Below are 23,751 nucleotides of genomic sequence, written 5' to 3'. Positions count from 1 at the left end.
GGTCCGAGTTTTGGGGCCGAAAAGCATGGCATGAGGTATAACCTGGTAGTGCCGGGGTGCTCTCGGGAGCCTTGAACCAGGTTTCTGTTACTGCACAGATATCGATATTCTCCATACTGAGGAGAGCCTCAAGTGCATGCATCTTGAGGTTTAGACTTCTGGTGTTGAGCAGCATTACCCTTAGTTTCTTTTTCTTTGTGTTGTCTGTGGAGGTGGGTTTGTCTTTCGAGCCTTGCCAAAAAAGGCACTATGGGGGTGGCAAGAGCTTTAGCCAGTATTCAAAAGCCCAGGGGTGACAGGTGCAAGCCATCCCTAGCGAAGCAAAGTGGCTTGTCGAGCATGTCATCCCAGGCTGACAGACACTGGATCCCCTTTGAATGACACCAATACTTTAGCCAATTGTTAAAATTGATAATTTTTGTCTTTATACTGTGGCATCATTCTTGGTGAGGATAAAATGCTACTCAAGGTCAGGGTCATACCGGCCTGGGCTACATGATCAGAAAGCTCCTCTATGTCTCTTTTCATGTAGTCCAGGGAGGTACGTCTCCGGTCATTCACACCAGCATGGACAATGACGGAGTCATATTTGTACTTGCTTTGGAGTGACCTGAGTGCTTGTGTTATGTGGCGGATCCTGGCACCCAACAGGAAGCTTACAGTGACCTTCTCCTTGTTCAGCCTGGTGAGTGGGACGTCAGTGTGTCTGACAATAGAGTCACCTATTACAAGTGTATTAGGTGTGTTGTTTAGCCTTAAGGGCTGTGACTGTGTGGCACACTGACTTTGTGAACTATGTGAGATGTGGGTATTGTTGTGGGGTAGCAGTTGCTTGGATGTCTGCTTTGGAGGTCTCTGCTGCTTGGGCAGATTTTTATTTAGAGCCTCCGAGTATGTTTTTGTGTGTTTATGTGTTTGGTTTTCTGTTGCGATAGGTCTATGTGAGACTGGATTTGTGGTGTGTGTGGTTACCTTCTTCTCCTGACTGACTGTGCCAGTATTGGGTTGAGAGAGCTCAGCCTCCAGTTTGGCTATATAGTTGCATCTCTCACATATATTTGAGCTTGTTGGGACGAGGAGAGGGTGGTCTGTGTACATAAGGCAGTTGCAACATTGCCCCAAGATTCCCAGATTCACCAGCTGGACTGGAGAGTAAACCCGAAACTGACTTTTGGACATGCCAGAATAGTATAAGGAACAACTTTCTGACTGATCAAAAAGGACCAATAGGGGGCCAAGTATTATTGTTTCTTGACTAAAATAAGTGGAATCCCTGGAGAGTAGGTGTTCAATGATGGGGAGATTTTATCCAGGGGTATATAGGTAGTGATGATGATTAGAGATTTATGGGAGTTTATTTATTTATTTTAGAGATTTATGGGAGCATATTTGCTTTATTTTATTTTATTTATTTATTTAATTTAGTTCAGCATCATTTGGCTTTACTGGTTTTACCTTGGTTTATAGTTTAATTTTATTTATACACAAGAGCTAGCATAAACAAAAGCCACCAGGCTGCAAAGTACATTATACAGTATGTATGACTTGGATTTACTTTAGATAAAAGACCTTTAGTGTCATCAAATATAGGAGTTTGGAACTGATCATATATTAAATTAAAAAGCTGGGCTATTGGGACAGAAGCAGTGCAACTTTGTGCACCACTGGCAACCAGTAATCTAACAGTGACCATAGAACCAACAGCCAGTTAGAGTAGATGATAAGTGACTGGCTAAAGGCCTGCTATCCTCTTCAAGGAATCTTGCATCTCTGAAGTGATTCTTAAAAATGACTGTTAGAGGTCAGCAACAGTGATGTCAGCATGGTCAGACATCCTTGGAAGTTAGCAGAAAAAATAGTAATACTAGTAATACTAGTAATAGTAGTAACAGTAGTAACTCACATTCTCCAAGGAACATCAAATGGGTGAAACAGCAGCTACGATTGGAAGCACTGAGCAGAAGTAAGTGACTGCATGTTAAACATGCTATTAAACGTTCTGTGTCATACATTTCTAGTTGTACATTTTACAGTAAACTAAACAAAGCTATCATCTAAAAGGCATCTGTCCAATTCCAAGAGATGTTGTTTAGTAGAGGTTGCAATACCAACAATATTAACCAATTGCTTGGCTGTAGTTAAGAAAAACTGTACTAGATTAAGTGAAATGTTTTTTTTTTCCAAGTAAAGATGACAGAAATCCTTTTCTTTTCTAAAATACACCAAAACAGATCTTTCTTTCTTCTGGAAGATTTACCTAGATAATAGCATGCGTGCAAGTTTAGCTATCTTTACCATGTTTCAATTTATTTATTTATTTACTAATTTATTGATTTATTGGTTTTATTTGTTTACTGGGATAGTTCAAATGAACCAACAAGATCTCTTTTCAGTGAAGGTCTGGAAAGAAAAGCTCCAACAGAAAAAAAATACAACTGAAGAGAAAAAATGTATTTTGCAGCATATGTACAAATGTTCCTTAAAACTTTACAGGAAAAATAAAATACAATAAAACTCAATACTTTTACCATCTGTACAAGAATTACTTAAAATGCAAAAATGTTGACGTTTAAGCATGTGTAGGAGGTACGTTAGTACAGGATACAGTAGTACAACACAGAAAAGCAAGAATGAGAGGATAGCATGTAAACGTTGGGTTAGTAAGGAGTAGAACAAAAGCAGAGCCAGGAGTCCATTGCATGATGTTTAAGTGTAATTTCAAATTTTAGTCCTGGCTACTTATTTTAGTGGAAGAGGGATGGAGTTCCACATTCTGGCTATATGTAAAGAGTAAATGGAAATCCCAGCAGAGGTATTAGATTTGGTTATGAAGACTAATAGTTGTCTGTAGAATGAAATGATCTAGCTGAGGAGTCTTGGAAGATGTTACTTAGGCCCGGGCATTGTTCTCACTTACAGACATAGTAAGGGTGGCAGTTATGGCCAATACACAGTGGCAGACAATAGTCAGATATGCATGGCATCTACCCATCCACATCCCCTTTTTCCCATTTTTGCACATGGGGACGGCGTGCACTTCAACAGTGACAATCATCTAGAGCCAAGGTTTACACCACCGAGTGGCTAGAGCTGCCACAGTAGTTATTCCACACCACAAGCTCACATGCACACTTACACTTATTGCCAGTTTAGAGTATACAGTCCACCTACTGCATGTCTTTGGATGTCGGAGTCAACTGGAGCACCCAGAGAAAGCTCAAGTGAAGACAGGGAGGATATGCAGACTCCACACATAGGCACTCCAACTAAGAATAGAACCAGGGAACCTCTTGCTGTGATGCAACAATGCTATCCACTGTGCCACCCATAATGGCTGCAAATGTTGGTACTTTGTTGCGGCATTGCTCTAGGTGGTTACATTGGTGGCTTACAGACTGACCAGTATGGGTGCATCATAGAGAAGGAGAGGCAGTAAAAAGGTTGCAGCCATGTTTTTCCTGGAAGAGTCTGTTGGATAAGGTTTTAGTCTAGAAAAGGCTGTGAGTTTTATGGGTGTTTTGCTACTTCATTGAATTGTATTTCAACTGGAGAAACACTGACATTGCCTCACTGTCTCCACTGTAAATAAAATAAGCTCTGCATATTTATTTCCAGATTTTTTTTTTTAGTTTATTTGATGATACAAGGTTCAGTAAATTATTCAGTTTCCATGCATGTTAATTTCAAATTAAATATTAAAACAATCATAAACCAAATGACACATGTTACTGCTAATATCCTGGGCTGACACTAGTAATATTTGACATCTGAAAAAAAAAGGATTGCAGAAGGTATAATAAAGAAATAAAATGAGCAGTCTGAAATTGGACATCGTTCCCAAAAATCTGTTGTCTCTCTAAGTACTTAGATTTTGCGCCACATGTCCTGACTTAACTTATCTATATAATGCAACAATAAAATGGATTTGTAAGCATACTGATAATCACCTGCAATTAAAGTTAAAAGCAAACATTAAATTAGCTTTTCAAAGATTAGTATTATCTGACATTACCTAGCTGTGTGATGTTGTATGATGTAATATTGTGCGGCAGTAGTACAGGTCCTATGAAGTCAGAAACATGGACTTTACGATAGTATAACTTGAAGCCGTCATGTTGACCCAGCTTAGAGGAGGGTTCCCATACTGCCTGGATAGCAGTATTGTTCAGAACTTTTATGTAGAGAGATGGCACAGCAGGCACTGAAACACAGCAAATCATATTATTTAAAGCATGCTACATTAGCTGTAATGTTATCATGTATATGAACATAGCACTCAGTTCAATCACTTAATCCTGTAAATACAGCCATGATGACTTGCACCATAAGGCAGCTTAAATGACACTACACAGAAGCTTTGGATCAGCTGTAAAAACATACATAAATCCATTATTTCAAAGTAATGTTCCGCAATGATCTATCTAAAACACACTGGAACCAAACAACTGAAATAGCTCAGTCTCTGAGCTAAAGATATTTCATTAGTAATAAAATACTACAGTGTGCGTGGTGGGGTGCACATAATATGCAGGTTTGTGTTTCCTTTATGTAACTTTGATCTGCAATGTGGGACATTCCAGAGTCTGCACTGTAATCTTAAGTATATGTTAGAAAGACACAATCATTAATGACAGCTGAACATATTACATAGATAAGATAAAAGCAAGATATTAAAGTTCATTCTGAAAACATTTTTTATTACCTACTCAGTCATTTATTTAGCATTATGCCGGCTGGATGGCTGTGAAATAACAAAGCCCAGAAAATGCAAGCCTAAACCTTATAGTAAAATCTATGGACATGGCATGATAATTAGAGTCACATTTAACTAAGGGATCTATTTTTTTTAACTTAAATACAAGAAAGTGTAAAAAAAAAAAAACACTTCCCTAGGCAAAGTAAAGGTAAGCAATGTTCCCATGTGCAAGCTTTGATTACCTCAGCCTCAATTTCCTGTGTGATTCTAAGCAAATCACTTAACTAGACAGCACTCCTAGGCTGAATCTGAAAAAGGTCCATGGAAAATCAGTACTCTACCTCAGAAAACAAATACAAATATAAAATAAAAATTAAATAGAAATAAATACAATAAGCAGAAAAGCCTCCTGCACCCCTTTAGTTTAATATCTGCTAAGGTCTAAAAGCCTCAAAGGAAGTACAGAAGTTTTAAGAAAAATAAACAGTTATTCAGTTAAACAGGCCTTGTTTACCATTCTTTGGACCATTTACTCTGAGATTTTAAATATTCAAGCATTAGTGCTGCCTCATCTGGTAGGCAATGAGTGTTCCTTATTATAGTTTGGATATCACGGTCAGCAATAGCGCTAGAGAGGCACTAGATATAACAAATCTGCTGTTGTGCAGAGAACTGCTCTATGATCATGTCTGCAGACATAGGATGGGATTTCTCTGGAAAAGAAACAAAAATCATCATATGAAGAAAAAGTAACGATAACTACTTTCAGTAAGGAATACAACTTCTACAAAAAGCTCATATTTTAGCTTCTTTTGGCCTCATCATGTTAATTATTCTGATATTATTTAATCAATATTGATAAATAAACAATCAGGGACTGCAACTCTTTTCCAGTGTAGCTACTGTTGTTTTACTTTGCATTTTATACAGACTCTGAAGTTACTTTCACTTCACAGTATGGGTGGTTTAAAAAAGTATTTGTATTGTTAAAAAATTCGGAGTATGGACAGAAGAATTCTGGATCTAGCACACAGTTCATATCAGGAAATTACCACAGATAAAGCTGAAGGCATGGCAGTGTATAATATAATGGGAACAGTACAAGAATACATTTGGAATGTAGGATAGACACTGCCTTCCCTACGACGGCTTGATATCAGAGTATAAGCAAAGAGAAATGGATCGGGATCCTGATTGAAAGATCATCTCTGGTAGAGGTTGTAGCTGAATCTAGAACAGAAGCTGGTGTTAAAAAAGGTATAATTAGTAGGGCATATAAAATATTGCATGATATCTATAGGAATCAGTCACTGGAACTTAGAAAGGATTGGGAAGAGAGACTGGATAAGCAATTGGCAACAGAACAATAGGAGGACATATGTATGGTTTCCAAATATGTATCAAAGTCTGGAAGATTTATGATTTCTGCTTGGAAGTGATTGCATTGGTATTTTTATACCCCAACCAGATTCTTAACAATTCTTTCTCAGGTAGATAACAAATGCTGGAGGTGAGATGGGCAAGAAAGAGGTAACTGGAAATATTATTTTTTCAGAATGTAATGAGTTGGCAATCTTTAAAAATTCCCTGCAGACTACTCTGTCAGAAATACTAGGTCAGCAAATTGGTGTAATGAAGAAAATTATCTTTTGAGCTTAGACACACAATTTGAATTGCCTAGGTGTAGTAAAACATAATAAGACCTTGCCGAGTTTAATTCTGGTGGCTTCCAAAAAAGCCAATTACTAGAAAATAGAAAGCAAAAATCTAAACCAACCATATTAGAAATTGTGAATATAGTCAGAGATAAAAGAACTGGAAGTGGGATCTTTAGAAAAGTGTAGGAACAAATTATACAGAAAAAATGGGGAATTGTGGGAACAATGCATGCAGAATAATGTTTTGGAGGAGGAATGAGGTTGAAGGGAAGGCAGGAATTGAATGAGCCATGTGATGTTCTATTGATAGTAACCATACAGAAGATTATATGTGATGTATAATGTTTATAACTGAAAATATATCAACATAGTTTGTTTCCATTTGTATAATGCATGATCGCCTATGTCATAAATGATAATTCAATAAAGATGATTGTGTTAAAAAGTAGACTGTATGAATAAATAAAGAATGTCCTCCGGAGATGAGCAATGTCTGGAAAACAACTAAGCATAAAAGGAAAAGCCAAACTGGAACATTGAAACACGTTTTAGCAATGAGCGTACATAAAACACCAATGAAAAGCAATAAAATAGCTTTATTGAGGTAAGCTCTTTCACGTTTATGAGTAATGCTTCATCAGACCATTACAATTCCACATAAAATTGTAATTTAAATAGTGATGAGCCATAAGGTGCCTGCCTAATATTTAAATTACAATTTTATTTGGAATTGTAATGGTACGATGAAGCGCTACTGATAAACGTGAAAGCGCTTACCCCAATAAAGCTATTTTATTGTTTTCCATTGGTGTTTTATGTACATTCATTACTAAGCCGTGTTTCAGTGTTCTTGTTTGTTTTTTTCCTTTTTTAGTTAAAAAAAGACATGTCAGTGCATTGCCTGAACACTAGCAGGAAGACACAATATAAACTAGTGTGCAAAAAGGCACGGTCTAGTTGGGATGTTGCAAGGCATGTCAGTCTCAAGTGAGCTTAAACATGGTGGCTAAGAATGATACAATGAGTAAAGAACTGATAGAAGACAATGACAAAAAAGTAAAAAGTAGCTATGTGTGTAGGGATGTAAATAAAATAATGGATGGGGAAATGTAGCATGTAATGTGGGCCTTGCAATCTTCTCAAGCTCTGAAAGTGTATCAAACCTATATGCAGAATATGAGAAGATTAGAAAGCATGTTATTAATGAATGCAACTGTCTGGAAGTTGCTTATGAAATAAGGTACTCAAGCAAATATAAGGCGACTAGTATTAAACACAACAAAATAGAAGACAATGTACTGAGGCTATGCAAAAATGACGGAGAATGTTCAGTGGAACTTCTGAAGACATGAAGGATGCAGACAAAGATATGGGAACATCATCTCAGGTACAACTAAGCACTCCTTGTTAAAAGCAATGACCTAGGCCAATCACCTGTTAGCTACAATGCTACAGGTATGGCTTTCAGGAAACTAGAAGTTTTCCCTGCTTCTTGCAGTGTACTTGTGAGATGATCCCAGGAGTACTAAGTCAGTTACTGCACAGCACAAGAAAGACATCAGCCTGCTTGAGACAACACAAAGGCTTATCAAAATACACCAGCATGGATTCAGACAGCCTGCAGTATGAAGAAATGCTTAGAGATTTAGCATGTGCTTTAAAGAAGGCAATAGGAACCCAGTTACTCATGTGATAATATTTGTAGCCAGAGATTCTTTGGGGGGGGGGTGAACAAAGTACTATAGTACCATACAAACAAAAGGACACAGTAGGAAGACACCCAGCCAACAAATGCACAGGGGATCGGGTTTAGTACTTACATATAACAGCACTTCTTCCATGAGAGAGAGCTGCATTCCTGAAATGCATTACTTAAATGGGTGGCAAAACAATCAACAACTGACAGGTCCAAAATGGGAGGTAGGAGGTAACAGGACAGGCGTAAGCTAAAAGGAATTATATGTGCTGCCTACACACACAAGATGGACCAGCTGAGTTCATCCCATCAACAAGTGGGACATTAATGTATCACTTCTGTCACATAACCAACCACCACAAAATTATATTTCGCTTTCATCATGTTGTATACTGGTAATAAATACTAAACAAATGGCACCTGACCAGCAGCTTGCCTCCATTCTCTAAACAGTGGAATTGCTTTGTTTTTCTCAGCTGAAGAATTTGAATATGGAAATATATATGGCCGTAAAGAGCTTTCCATTGCTGTTATGTGACACACTTAATAAATATAACAAAATTATCCAATACAGTGCTAACTTTAATATCTAAATTAGTTTTGGCGTTCCTGATGCCTGACTTAAACAGTTTCTAACTTACTGGACTAAAATGAACCTTGGCTATTTATTTATTTATTTTTTATTTATTTATTTATTTATTTTCAGCTACTGGCCATTTCAGGAAAGAAGTACCTCCTATCAATTCTTCTCACCCTGGGGACCAACATATTTGGATGCTCTAAATGTGTTTATTTACTGTAGGGGTCTTATCTCAATGAATAGGAAGACTCCTTGCCATCAGGCTATAAATTACCTCTTCACTGGAGGGGAGGTTCACAGCTACAGCCATCACATTGTGGCCAGCTCAAATTTTCCATTAAGGCCTAATCTGCCAGATGTAATAACTTAGCATATATTGCATGTGAGTGTGCAATGGAATACCCCCACAGTGGCATATGCCCTATCTTGGATGTTGCCCATATAACTGCCTCTCCCATGCTAACTTCCATAATTTCCATGATTTCCAATCCCACTTCCAGCAACACAACAATGATCTGCCTCTGCTGTCCCACTCCCTGCCTTTCTACGAGAGGGAAGCTGGCAAAGCACTTTCATTCTTGCCTGTACTAAGTTGTCTATTTCATCACCAGGATCAACTAACAGAACCCTGGTCACCTTGCCTTTGGCCAAGGCTTTATTCTTTACATTAGTGAGCCAAATGAACTGAGCTATAAATGTCTGCATGTTCATTGCCTTCTTGATTTTGGTACACCATACTGTTCCCAGGCAGCAGTAAATAATTTCCTGCTTTTTTGTCCAATGCACCTACCAAACTCTTAATAAATGCTTAAAAATGAAATAAAATACTGCAAAATTTACAAACAGCTTTGATCTTAACAAACAGTCTCAACCACAACCAAAAGAGATGAATATGATATTTCTGAGACAAATATATCGAAGAGCTCACATGCACAAAATCCAGTAAGTGTAGCACAGCACATGGTGCTGTACTGCTGTACCAGGTTCAGACTGATATTTACAGTTGTTCGGCATTATTCCAAATGAGCTAAAACCTGTTCAGTGCTAAGAGTCCACAATGGAACTTCATGACAGAAAAAATGGTTGGTTACAGCCATGTATTATAACAGAGAAACAAGTGTGTGAAAATGTTAAAAAATTAAACTAATAACAGCATAATTGTCTTAACTTAGCTTATAGCGGTTATATTTTACAACATAAAATATTTTCCCAAAAAAAATTCTAGCAGACTTTTTGTCAGAAAGTAGATTATGCAAAGAGATATTCTGCTTCAGATCTGTTTTTATTTATGAGTGCTGGGCCTGTGAAGATGAAGCAACTAAGTAAGAAAAAACACAAGTGCACTCTTATATGTATCCAGTGGAGTGGATGTGGCCAGGCTTAATAAAGTGGAATTCATAAAGTCCAGCACTCTGAACTTGAGAATGTCACATCAGGAAGACTGCTCTTCCATGACATGAATTCAGAGGTCTTACAATCATTTTCAAAGATGTAGAGGTTTGTATCACAGAAAAACATTTTTTTTATTGTTGCTATATCAAATTGCCATTTTGGCTTGTATGCTGCAAAAACAGCATCAGATGTAGGTAGCATAACTGGAACATTTTCAGTTTCACTTACGTAATGCACTATATCATTTACCTTTGAATTCCTACGTGATCAAATGTCAGGATGCAAACTCTCAGGAAGATAAATGCTTATGCCATCATAATCTGAGACCAGAATGCTGAGACCTGCATCTATATCATATTATCATACGATGTAAATAGCGAACGCTATTTCATCGTACTGATAATATCGAAACAACAAAATATTGAACAAACAGAACAGCGAATTTTTTCCCATGGAAAAAATTTGCTGCTCTGTAAAAAAAATAAACTTAAACACAAATTTAAGTGGGGGGCTTTGCCCCCCCACCTCATGTGGGGGTCTGTTCCCCCCACACTCTCCCTACTTAAATATACCAATTCCAAGATCACACCATAGTGGAGGAAATGGCAAAGTCCCGAAGATGGCCCGCCAAATTTTTTCCCTTGGAAAAAAATTGATGTTCCGTGACTTTGCTATTTTGCCATTTCGACAGTATCGGATCGACTAAATAGCATTCGCTATTTAGTCCATTCGATAGTGTCATATAGACCCTGAGACCTATGACTCAAAAACTACTAGACCCGCCCCCTCACAGAACCTATGTTAACTGCTTGTTTCATATGTCCACATGGTAGGGAAAGTCCGATATTTGAAAGCCCCGGTAACATACATTGGCTGCTGACATTAAAAGGATAAGAACATTTATCTTGACATTTTGCATCTTTCTGGCTTTACATGCTAGAACATTTAAAAGTAAACATGTATACACACACACACACACACACACACACACACACACACACACACACACACACACACACAAGCACACACACTAGCACACATCTATATGTATATAGGAGTCTGAACAATGATATTCCTCATTACCATGCCCCTGTTTCTCTTCGCACAGATAAAATGCACTCTGAGTGAAAAACTTGAACAAGGGTGTAAACTTAAAAAGGAATGAAATAAAAAATAAATAATAACATGACATGATTAAATATTATTTCAAAGGACATACTCTTTTTATAAATATAAAAACTAAAATGTACAGTTTTCATAGTTATGAAATAAAAAGTAATTAAATAAAACATTATTAAATATTGTATCAATGGTCATACTCTCCTTATAAATATAAAGACATTAAAAATGCATAATTTTCATAGAGTTTATTACAATTGTTAATTTGGTGGCAGGGAAGACCTTCTTTTAAGTATAGTCGTTTTCTCTTTTTCTATGGCAGGTAAGACATACAACAGAGTCACAAGTTGTCTGTTTATACATAACTTTGAAGCAGCAAAATTGTTGCCACCAGAACTTAAAGTTGGGGGAAGGTCCAGATTGCGTAATGGCACCGGGCAGCAAAATAGCTAGCTTCTGTCGGACCATAAATGTTGTTGTTAGCACAGCTTAACAACTATGCCCACTGAAAATGCTCATGATCTATGTTTAATGCTTTTAGCACTAGAAAAAACAGAAAAGTAAACTAAAAATTTCAAATAATCTTGGAGAAAAGGAGCATAAAACAGTTATTCAAGAAGACATGCCAAAAATTCTTTGTATACAATTCAAATGCCTGAGAAAAGATTTATGTAAGTGTCAAGAATAGTTCTTTCTGTATCCATACATTAGGACTTAAGAGTTTAACTAAATAAAAAAAAAATATTAACTACATAAAGTGTCGACAACTCAAACAATGGTTCCATATTACAGAAAAATCCATAAAGCACATACCCTGCACTCAAGGGGCCTGGCTCCAAAAGACTTGTTCCAAGTGGAAGTGGTTACTTGCACTTAGAGCTGGTCTTTTGGAATATGGTCCCAGGGTGTTTTGGTATTTATGTTGCGAGACCTTTCCTCCGGAAACTTCAACACTGAAACCAGAAAGCCACTACACCGCTTCTCCGTAGAATGGTACAGCTGGTAAACACAATTGCTATGGTGTTAAATGGCGACCTGAAACCTGCAACATCACAATTATCCCTAAGGAAAGCTATGCAGCTGTAGTCTAACAACAGATACAGCAGCAGTAGAAGAGTTATTGTAGCTATGGAAACAACCACAAGGAAACTCAAAAAAGTCTAACATAATCAGGTGACAAAGGCCCAAAACAGGTAGAAGTTGAACTACTGCAACTATAAGCCTAGAAAGTAGCTAGTATATTAAGAATTGCACTGGCATGCATTTACAGTAGGATATGAATTTGGAAACCCAAATGTATGTTATTGACTTCAATCCTTTGTGACATGCCTGAACGCCACAGATGGTATGAAGACGTCTGTACAGCAGAAATCTGAACATTCTACGAGACTCTTGGCAGTGGAGAGGTATGTCTCAATCTCAGTACAAATGAACAGTAGGGAAGCCTTATCAGATATAGTCAGGTGATTCTATCTCATGATTATATGGCAGTAACTCCAAAGTCTGTCCAGAACGACAGATGCATTAGAAGTAGAGATGCAATGTGCAGTAAAAAAAAAATAAAAAAAGGTGCATCCAGCACATACTATGAACAGCAACAGCATGGCTAGAGTGAATATTTCCTTTTACAGAACAGGAAGGGAAGTTTATTGTGTACAGTGATTTACATTAACACCTGTAGGTCTGTGGAAGACCTAGGAATAAAACAACATGGGAATGGAGTACATAGGGGGAATAGAGAAAGGAGAGATGCGCATAACTACATCAAAGCGAATGAGGTACAGCTGCCTATTAGAGCTGTGTTCTAACAAAATGCAGAAACAGCTACCATCAGGAATCACCATATAGACCAACAGAATAGCAGGCACACACAAGGGACATGGGAGAACCAAGTATGATTCAAGCACACTAAACATCAGAGAACTATATAATTATGTATGACAAATATGTTATTTATGTCTTTCCCACCTACCTATGAATAATTTAATCTACCAGAAGAGCATGCATGGCCATGGAGGTCTGACACAATTATCCTACAATAGCTGCATACAGGGCAAACACAAGGATAGAAGCAGACTTGCGGAAAAGGTATCCATACAGGAAAGCATCCCTATGTAAAGTCTGTATCTGGAAATGGGATTAGGCAATGAAATCTGATTGGTCAAGATATAAATCAGGCTTTTACAGGGGAAGTGTTCTGTAAGGACAGTGACACCAGTGTACTACATCAAGTGTGGACATCTATATACAAACTACAGCCGGGTATATAGCAGCAGGGTGGATTACATAGATCAATAGAATACTGTGTGTGACAGACAGCACTAATAAGCCACTGCTTATGCAGCTAATCATAGTAAATACAGGATCTACTTACATCAAGGTGAAACACACTGCGGTGCACATAGTCACAGAGCAACCTACAGCTGACATCACTGGCATCCAGCTGCTCAGCCTTATTAACCTGTACAACATGGATGCTGAACAGCCCACTACACGTAGCACTGACATGATGGATACTGCCTATGAGTACAGACCAGGACAGCACAGCAGCAGATATTGGACAGTGCCCAGCCAATGTGGCAAGCCAATGCTAGTGACAGAGGAGTACCTATATCACTTAGAGTGAGAAATGCTATCTAAATGATACTGGGCAAGTATCAAACATACGATAAAGGCATATAGAGGCCAGGCTATCACAGCACAACATGCAAAATAGGAAGAACTGCAGAAATCATTGGCACACCAACATGGGACAGATTCCACCAATATACAGGTGTCAGTGTTGCATGCAGGACTATGGCAGAGTGCAGACCACAGCAATGATTTGTCTAGACAATTACTACACAGTGTCCATGGAAAGGCATATGACAATGTGCTACAAGAGATGTCATGTTGTACTACACTCCGTCACAAAGAAACCAAGCCAGCAGACAATGGCCAATATTCTAGGGCATCCAAACCCGCCCAATGTGGAATATTGGTATATAGGGTGGAGACATCCAGAGTGCAAAGCAGCAATCCTGGTTCTAGTTGGGTGTCAGCAATGATTTGGAGAAATTCTGCGGTGTACTGAAGTCTGAAACGTACCCACCTAAGTAAAGTTTGTAAGTGTCAAGTTAGAAACTGGGATAAGGGTTCTGTTAAAGAGCTCCTACCCAAGACAATAGGCCTACCTGGTGGGTGGTTCAGGTCTTTATGCATTTTGGGAAGAAAATATATATATATATCTATATATATATATATATATATATATATATATATATATATATACATATATATATCTATATATATATATATATATATATATATATATATATATATATATATATATATATATATTGATTGTTAGAATCCATAACCATTAAATGATGTAAATCATGATCAGAAATGATGCCTTCTTCCCTAGTTAAGTTCAAAAAATGATCAATTTTTTTCCTGAACCTAAAGGTGGGATCTAAGGCCATACAAGTATAATGACATCCATTATTTTCACCTTGATTAAATGAGCATTTGTGAGGGACCAATGGTTGCTTAACATGTTTCAATATGCATAGTATTTAAATGTGTTAATTACTATTTATTTGTTTAACACTGAAGAAGGCTAAGTGAAATTTCAGCCGAAACCTGTCTGTTTTTATAGACTACCTATGTTTTCTCTGGGAGTCCTATTAAAGATTTACAGTTTGCCATTGTCTGCTGGCTTGGTTTCTTTATCACATTGTTGATTGGAGCCTTGCAGTTGCCGTACATGCAGGGAACACTTTGTGGTTTGGACTACACTCCATCACACCATTAAAAGAATACAGCAGATGATACAGGATTCCCTTTCCATACCTTCTGCAACTCTAGAGGACATTGATATCACTTGGTACCCACTCCAGAGTGGAATCTTCCTCCTATGATGAAAGTCAGACATGGATGGCAAGGACTCCATTGTTTTGCTAACTACATCATACAATTTGGCAGATCTGTGCAGGTAACACATCATACTTGGGGGTGGCACATTCCAAAAACATGCAGATTTGTGCCGCCAATTGTACACCCTGCATGGCTCCATTGGTAGTCCCACTAACACTAGAACTGTTCCTCTGCTTTACTGTCAAATAACTTAGGAAACTGAGGCAGCATATAACAATATGTGGGATATGCTTAAGGTGATGGCTGCAGGTTTCAGATGCACCTTTCATCCACAGTGCATCATGACTGATTTTGAAAAGGCAATTCATACCAGACATAAGGCACTCCTCAAGAGTATCCTAAAGGGATATGTGTTTCATTTTGCCCAGATTATTTGATGGCAACTCCAGCACCATCACCTTGTGGCCCTTTATGGTACAGACACTGCATTTATAAGAACAATCTGCAAGACAATTCCACTGACTTTCTTATCAGTAGATGATAATGTGCCTGCATTTTTGGGGATGGTTTCCACACTGCCTGAATTTGAAAAGTACATGTCAACATTTCTTCATCGTCATTATGTGTGTGGCTGTCCAAGCGAGTATGCATCCCACTCTACTACACCTCAACAACTGCCAACATCTTATCCTCTGAAATTTTGGAATGTCTGTGATGTCTCTGGTATGGATCTTTCATGGACCAGTAATCATATGGAGGCATGGCACTGCTGGCTAAAGGAGCTACTTGGACAGCCTACTGTATAGCTTTCTGACCTTCTGTCCATTCTGCAACAGGAACACAACATAACTCATAAGTTAAAAGCATCACTGCTCAGGGGATTACCAGTGGCACCCAGTAAAAAGCTATTGTTGTAAGGAAGTACTGCCTAAAACACATCCTGCAACATGTGTGACTTCAGCAATGTGCAGGATTCTTTACATGCTGTGGCATATTTTTCCAGTTTGTGATTATATTTCCATGTATTGCACACCAAGCACTCCACACATCAATTCCATTGCTATATTAATAGATGCTTTGCCCATTGTAGACCTCTTTTACAGTGCTACATTAATGCACACCTACCATCTGGATACTGCAGCCTATACTGCAGATGGTTAAGTCTTTGTGCTCCTAGAGACATGCACATACTCTCAGTCTATTGTTTTGCCTCTACCATCTAAGGATATGGTGCAGGGGGATCTCCTAGGCCCACAGGTAAATGTCTGCAGCCATATGTCTACACAGCTAGACTGCCATCCAGCCATATGTCCATATCCACCTGTCCCACAGGGCATTGTCACACGACCTAGGCACCTGAATATGGTTCCCAGTTTAAGTCTTGTTTATAGATAGGCCTTACACTGATGTAAGTCACTTACCCTGACAGCAAGCTTTTAAGAAGCAGGGTAGACTTACAATAAGAACAACTTTTTGGAATCTGGCCCCAGATCTCTAAATGCAGTCACACAACCTCAGAGTAAAGAGAAATGTTTTCAAATGTTTTCCTTTTCTCTTCAGTCGAAATTCTCTGATCTTGCTATTATTAGAACTATGAACAAACACAATGCTTGAGAGTTCGGGACTGATGAAACCAAACTTTAATAGTTCAATGCTTCACTGAAATATGTTCAAGTCACTGAATAATTTGGTTCTCATATTTTAATGCTGTAAGTACCCTGTGAGTCCTTGTCGGAAAGGCAGGTGATCAAAGTCTCTATACCTTGGTAGAATACTTCAAATTATTTAGCCACTCCAGGCATTAATGTATGTGCCTGTGGTCATTATGCCATCTTACCTAGATTTTTCTTGGGTGGCGTAAGCTATGGAACCTTGCTGGCTAGGCTTACGTAGGCCCTTGGGCCGATAGCCTAGTACCTACCTATGAACCTATGAATCTATTTTTAAAGTGCCCCCCATGCCATTGTTGTATATATACTGCTTCTCATAGTTTCCTCTAGTAAAAGAAAGTTGTCAGTGAACCCTATTTACCCAGCACCTCTTGCTGAGCACATCCACAGGCTGGGATTATCGATGAAGTACAGTCACAGTTGCGTTACCCTGATGTAAGCAAGACCACTTTCACTCAGCTATGCCGATGTTTATCTACAAGGTTCAGAGGTGCCTGGTAGATACCACTGCTTCTCCTTTTCATCTGATAGTAGTGGCAGGGGGGAGGTATGCCACTTACAAAACAATATGCAAATAAAAGGTAGTTTACATCATTACGTACTAATCTGTAATGCCACTATACACCATTGGAAGTCCTTTAGGGAACTCATGGAAAGGCTTTTTAAGGTTTGTGGATGTCCCGCTTGGTTCTTCATGTCAAGAAAACCTCTGTGCCCTAAAATTAACCTCTTACTCTGTACATAAGGGGTTTACCATTCAAGAATAATAGACCTCAAAATATAACATCCCAATCTTCACATGATAACAAACAAAACAAAAAAGAAAAAAAACTTTAAACTATGAGGAACTATTTTCATGTAAAACTAAAGGTTCAGAAGCAAAAGGCATTGTATTTACCAACTGTTAAATGATGGATATCTTTCCATTAAAACAGAAAAACTTTGTGGACATTTATGTAAATTTATGCTCCTATTTATTCTACATTCATAAAGTGAATTTCATATTGTTTAAAATGTTCCTTTTTACAACAATTAATGTTGGTTATGCTTTGAACTGAAGTAGTAAAATGTTACAAAAAGGCAATTTCAGCACATTTGGGAATCAAACAGAAGTATTTTATGGGCCCCATCTGCCTAATGTAACCTCATTCTACTGAATAAGGCAAATACTTACAACCACTATCTATACCTGGCTGTTAAACTGAAAGATGGCAAGTGAATTATATAAAGTGACAACATTTTCACTTTGTATGGGGAAAGATGGCAATGCACATCAAGGTTTTTTTATTTTCTTACTTCATAACTCTGTAAGTCACCAGGTCTGAAGACCATTTTCTACCAAGACCACAAGGAAGGGAAAGAATGAAGGAAAATTTGAAAGTAAATAATCTAACGCATCTGTCAAAGGGTATTAACACATATTTAAAGTTACTGAGATCAGATCAGATACATTTGCACAACAGAACCCACATTCTGAGTGTTCAGGAGTATACTATATACTTCTAAAGAAAATGTGTACACAACAAAACAAACAAAGCAAGCAGTACAGCTACAAAACAACATTTGGGATTTTAAAAATCATGCAAAGTAATCAGAAACATTGTATAATTTAATAATCACAACCGCAACTTTTATCTTTTCAGTAAGAATGAAATCAGTATTTAATAATGTCCATGAGATACGAAACAAATGAAATGACCGTGTGAATTAACAAATATGAATACAGACACAGGGCAATGAGGAAGATCATGGATCGATACTGTGTGTGTGTGTGTGTGTGTGTGTGTGTGTGTGTGTGTGTGTGTGTGTGTGTGTGTATAGAGTGCAGATGAGAGGATGTTTTTTTGCGGTTTCTATTGATGGCATCCGTAAAGGATAAAAGGGCAGTTGTGGTACTGTGTGATGGCCTAAAGCCATGTTGGCAGTTTGCTATTATGTTATGTTGAGATAAATGATGCAAACATTGTTGGTGAATGCATTTTTCCATAATTTTTGCTAAGGGTGATGAGAGCTATTGGCCGATAGTTAGAGTAGTCATTTGAGTTACCACCTTTGTGCAGGGGGATAATGTGGGAGATTTTCCAAATATCTGGAGTGGTTCCCTCCTTAATTGTCCTATTTATAAGGATGGATATAGGGTAGGCAATTACTTTGGCTGCTTTTTGAAGATATTGTGATGGTAGCCGGTCGAAAGAAGGAGTACAAGGCTTGAGTTTTTGAATGAATTTATAGATGAGAGTAGTAGAGATGGGTTGTAGTTTCAATGTAGGTAGAGTGCCTGGTATGGTGGTGGGAAGGCTTGAGTTGTCTGGGATACGTTGACTAGCTAGTGATTGCATGGTCTCAGTGAAGAAAGAGTTAAAGGTATTGGCAGTTTGATGGGGGGTATTTGGATCGGCATCAAGTGGGGTGGGTGTTCGAGAGTGTCCTGGGAAAAGGAGTTTATTGATACTAGACCAGAACTTCAGAGGATTATTTTGGTGAGTTTGCTGCAGTTTACAGTAATAGTTCTTTTTATCTGTAAGTATTGCCTTTTTTGTACTATTTCTCAGCTGCCTAAAATTAAGTTGATCAGAGATAATTCTGTTAGCTCTCCACTTAGCCCAAGCTTTGTTCCTAAGCAAAATTTGATGTCTGGTTTCTTTACAAAGCCATGGGGCTGGGTTAGACTTCATTCTGATGGACCGTTTAGGTGCATGCCTATCCAGGATAGATAAGAATTTAGAGTTAAGATACTTTACAGCCTCTTCAAGTGATAGGGTTTTTAAAGGGTTCCAGTCACATGCACTAAGTTCATTTTGAAATAATTCTGAGTTAAAGTGTTTGGTAGAGCGTGCTATCCTAAAGGTGGGGAGGTTGAGAAGATCCTTCTTTTCTCTTATGATGTAGGTCAAAATATGATCACTTACATCACCTGGCAGTGTTGGTACCTTATAAGATTGTTTCTGTCTGTTTATAAGTATCCAGTCTAAGGTGCTCTCTTTTTTATTTGGTTTGGTAATCCTGGTTGTAGAGGATATAGTTTGGCTAAAGCCATGGAGGCTAATATGAGAGGTAGGATTTTCAACGCTCACATCTTTCCAGTCAATATTAAAGTCACCTAGTATTATTCTTTCTTGGGGGTAAGTTGAAGACACCCAGCTTAGTATAGCCTCTATTGTAGCGATATTATTTCCGGGTGGTAGGTAAATACAAATAATGTATAAAGATTTGTTTGCGTTGATTTGAAGTTTGGTGATGAGGACTTCTGCGTTACTATCCTGGGTTGGATTATATGGTAGGGTGGAGATATGAAGTCCATCTTTAAACAGAACTGCTACTCCACCCCCTTTGCATTTTGTTTGATCTTGTCTCACTATGTTATAACCTTGGGGAATGATTTCATTGTCTTTAGTCTCAGGTTTCAACCAAGTTTCAGTGAGGCAGAAGATATCAAAGGAGTGAATATCTAGAAGGGCATGGAGGTGGGCTACTTTATTATTAATGCTTTGGATATTTAGATGTCCTATTAGGAGAGAGTTATTGAGTTTGGAGTGGGTTGTTAGGATAGTGGGGTTGGTAGGGCCAGGATTGGGGTGGATGTCACCGTCTTTTAAGGAGGGATTATTTAGTTTTGTTACTGAATTATACCTAAGGTTAGTTTGAATTTTCGCTTTCTTTATTGTGGGTATATTGTGTTTAATGTGGGCTATGGTATTTAGGTAGTAGGTAGCTAGGAATGGAAGTTATATTAGTATGACTATTAGAGGGTATATGAGTGTGAATTGCTGTTTGTTTTAGGGAGTGGTTAAGATGGTAATAGTACAGTTTTTCAAAGGAGGTAAGAAGGTAGGTAGAGGTGAGGACAGTTGAAAGTATAACTACAAGTGTTAGCTTGGTTAGATTAGCCAGAGGCATCTTGCTGAGATTATAAATAAGACAAGTAAGGAGTTTGGGATTGAAAAGTAGGACAAAAGAAGATTAAAGGATGAAGGAATTATAGAAAGTAGGGCATTAATACATATTAGTTAAGAGTAGAGAGATACGGTAAGGTACTCTAAGGTGTGGCTTACTGTGAGTGATTGTTAGAAGGTAAAGGTGTGGCTAAAATTTATGGGATGAGGTGATGTATGGTATAGGTTGGAAGAGAGAGAGAGAGGGTGTGGTTAGGGAAGTATAAGTATAGGCCCTCTAGGGGTGGGTGGGAATTGGGGGTAGGGGAGCGGAGTGAGCCCGTAGGGTGAACAGAGTGGGTCAGAGCTGAGAGAGGCTGAGAGGCAATCAGTTATACAGAGAGACTGTGTTCTACAGGCTTAGAAAAGGTAAGAGACACTTTCTGTAAAACCAGAAAAGAACAAGTAAAACCAATAAGTAACAAAGTCCAGCAAAACAGGACCCGGAAAGTTATAACCAGGCAATATTGTAGTAAAATTCCTTTTGCGTGGTCAAGACCAACACAAACGCAGCTTGATATTAAAGCTTTTATTAAATCCACTTCACGATGCTGAATGCAATAGAAAAATACTACCAAGCGCTTTCTCTCGGCTACTACCGAGCTTTATCAAGGTAAAATAGATACTACTCCATTTCTAGTAATTTATACTCTTCAACAAGGTCACATGACCTAATTAATTGAACCAATTTCAATAAAAATACATAAATATAAACTTTTTCATTGATAAAAAGTATTACTACATATAAATACTGTAATAAAACTGACTTTTCATTGCAACTTGAACCACTTAATGCGTATAATAAATAAAAAGACTTTTTTATGTATATATGTGTCCCAATTAAAACTGATTCAGTATGATCTCACCTAAAGCATTCCTTAGTTTAAGCGTGCTTATCTGAACTCAAATTGCAACAAAACCAACATTAATATAACTAAATAAAAATTTTTTTAGCTGTTACAATCTAGCTTGCCTCATTTTTAAGACACTATTTATGTTAATGTTTTCGTTCATACCAGGAAACCTGCTGGCATCAAGTTTCAATTGCCAGAATAATTCCCGATATTCCAGTCTGGTTTCCCAGCTGCCACATCTAACCTCCGGTGTAATTTGTTCAAGTATAATAAATTTTATACGCATATTTTTACAAGTCAAGGAATGTTTATAAAAAGCATTACTTTCCTTATGGTTAGTAATATCATTGAAATGTTCATATACTCTTCTTCTTAAAATTTGTTCGGTTTTCCCTACATAAAATCCTTTGCAAACCTCACAAAACCCCAAATATACCACACCTTTCACTCCACAATTATAGTATTTCAAGGGTTTGTGCCTGAATTTCCTAGAGGGTAAATATAATGTCCTCCCATTTAACATAGCATAGCATTGCCTACAATTCCCACAGGGAAAAGTTCCAAGTTTCTTTTTTGTTCTATCCTGTTTCATATCCTGTTTGGCCTCTAACAAATCTTTCAAATTCTTGTCTCTTTTCCTAACAAAGTGAGGGCAAGATGGAACATGAAGTTTTATATCTTCCTGTAAGCTAAGAACAGGCCAATACTTGTGAATAATTTGTTCAAATTCATCTGAGTTAGCTGTAAATGTGTACATAAAACTATTTTTAAGTTTGGAAACATCTTTAGTTGTTTTTTGCAAATCATTTTTCAAACCAGTTCCTAACAAGGGAAAATGTAGTCTATCCCTCTCCTTGCTGACCTCTTGAATCATTTCATTAATAAGGGCAATTGGATACCCCTTTTCAAGAAAAAAACTTTTTAAGGTTCCAATTTCCTCATAAAAGGCCTCCAAGGTACTAGACATCCTAGATCCCCGTATTAATTGCCCCTTTACTATACCTTTCTTTTGGTAATAAGGATGTCCACTTTGAAAGTGCAGATATGAGTTAGAATAGGATGTTTTTCTATATATTTTTGATTGAAAACATTGATTAATGTAGTCCTTATATAAGGTAACATCCAGGTAGTGTAATTCATTCTTATCTATTTTATGAGTGAATTTCAAAAAAGATGTTGAGTTATTAATGTAAGACAAAAAATCTAGAAGGTTATGCTCATTACCTTTCCATAAAATACAAATATCATCTAAAAACCTTCTGTAATGCAAAATGTCTTGAAACCATCTACTTCCAAACACGTATTCCTTTTCCCAGTAGTACAAGACAATGTTAGCATATAAAGAAGCGCAAGGAAACCCCATGGCTACTCCTTTCCTTTGACGGTAAAATTCACCATTAAAATGAATGAAATTATTGTCAAGTACAATTTCCATTAGTTCTAATAAAAGATTAATGACCTTGGAACTAAGACCAGTCTCTGCTGTCAGTATAAACCCAAACCACTCTACAGAGTAGACACTTTCTGTTGCTACTTATCAGAAAATGGTGAACAAAGGTATAGCTGTGTAGGGGAGAAAAGTATGAGTAAAGAGTTCTATAACAGAGACAAAGATATTTATAAATAGTGCTATGGCAGGAAAAGTAAGTTTAGACAGAGAGTTAATTAAGGGGCCCCTCCAGTGGCTGGAGTAGTAATTGACAAAAAAGCTGTCTAGTTTCTAAAACTCTCAGACTTAACCAGGATAATTCCCTTTTCAACTTTTCATGGGGTGGGGGTAATTACTTGAGTAAAAAGTACAAGCAGGGATAGCAGAGAATGGCTGGTCTGCAGAGCTATTGGATTTCTACTTCCAGTAAGAGACAGTTTTCCATGCCTTGAGGTCTGCTGCCCTCTAGTGGTAAATGTAGGGAAAACACTAAATCCACTAGGATAGGAGGTGGGGGGGGGGGGGTAAGATAGTAAAGAGATGGTCAGAGGGGTAAGTCTGCGGTGTGCTGGCCCTTACAAATTAATTTAAATTGAATGCACTCACAATTAATTTTAAATTAAAGCACTCACAAGTTTGTTTGTTTACTTATATAATTTTGTTTGTTTACTTATATAATTTTCCAATGTGAGTGAGAAGCACAAATAAAAACAAGGTAACACTAGTCAGAGGGTCTTGTAAGCCGCTGGTACTATTTCTGTTTACTTATTCTTTACTTATGCATGTCTTTGCTAACTGCTTGGGTGGGTTTTTGCTATAGAACTCATTTCAGCCTCAACTTGAGCACAAAGGAAGCATACAATTAAA

At 37.7% G+C, this 23,751-nt stretch overlaps 1 protein-coding gene across 1 annotated transcript in view; it reads right to left on the bottom strand.

Annotated features, from left to right (window-relative positions):
* The window catches only part of LOC122806083 (immunoglobulin superfamily DCC subclass member 3-like), a 1,389,320-nt gene that overhangs the window by 74,451 nt on the left and 1,291,118 nt on the right, over positions 1-23,751 (bottom strand). Inside the window, exon 10 of the mRNA XM_044076321.1 lies at positions 4,013-4,201. Within this exon, the coding sequence (XP_043932256.1) occupies positions 4,013-4,201 (189 nt within the window). The remainder of the gene's footprint in view (positions 1-4,012; positions 4,202-23,751) is intronic.

This window comes from Protopterus annectens, chromosome 7.part0 (genome assembly GCF_019279795.1).
Source record: "Protopterus annectens isolate FY-2018-M chromosome 7.part0, PAN1.0, whole genome shotgun sequence".
In the NCBI taxonomy this organism is placed as follows: Eukaryota; Metazoa; Chordata; order Ceratodontiformes; family Protopteridae; genus Protopterus; species Protopterus annectens.
This window is presented reverse-complemented; position numbering and strand designations above follow the sequence as displayed.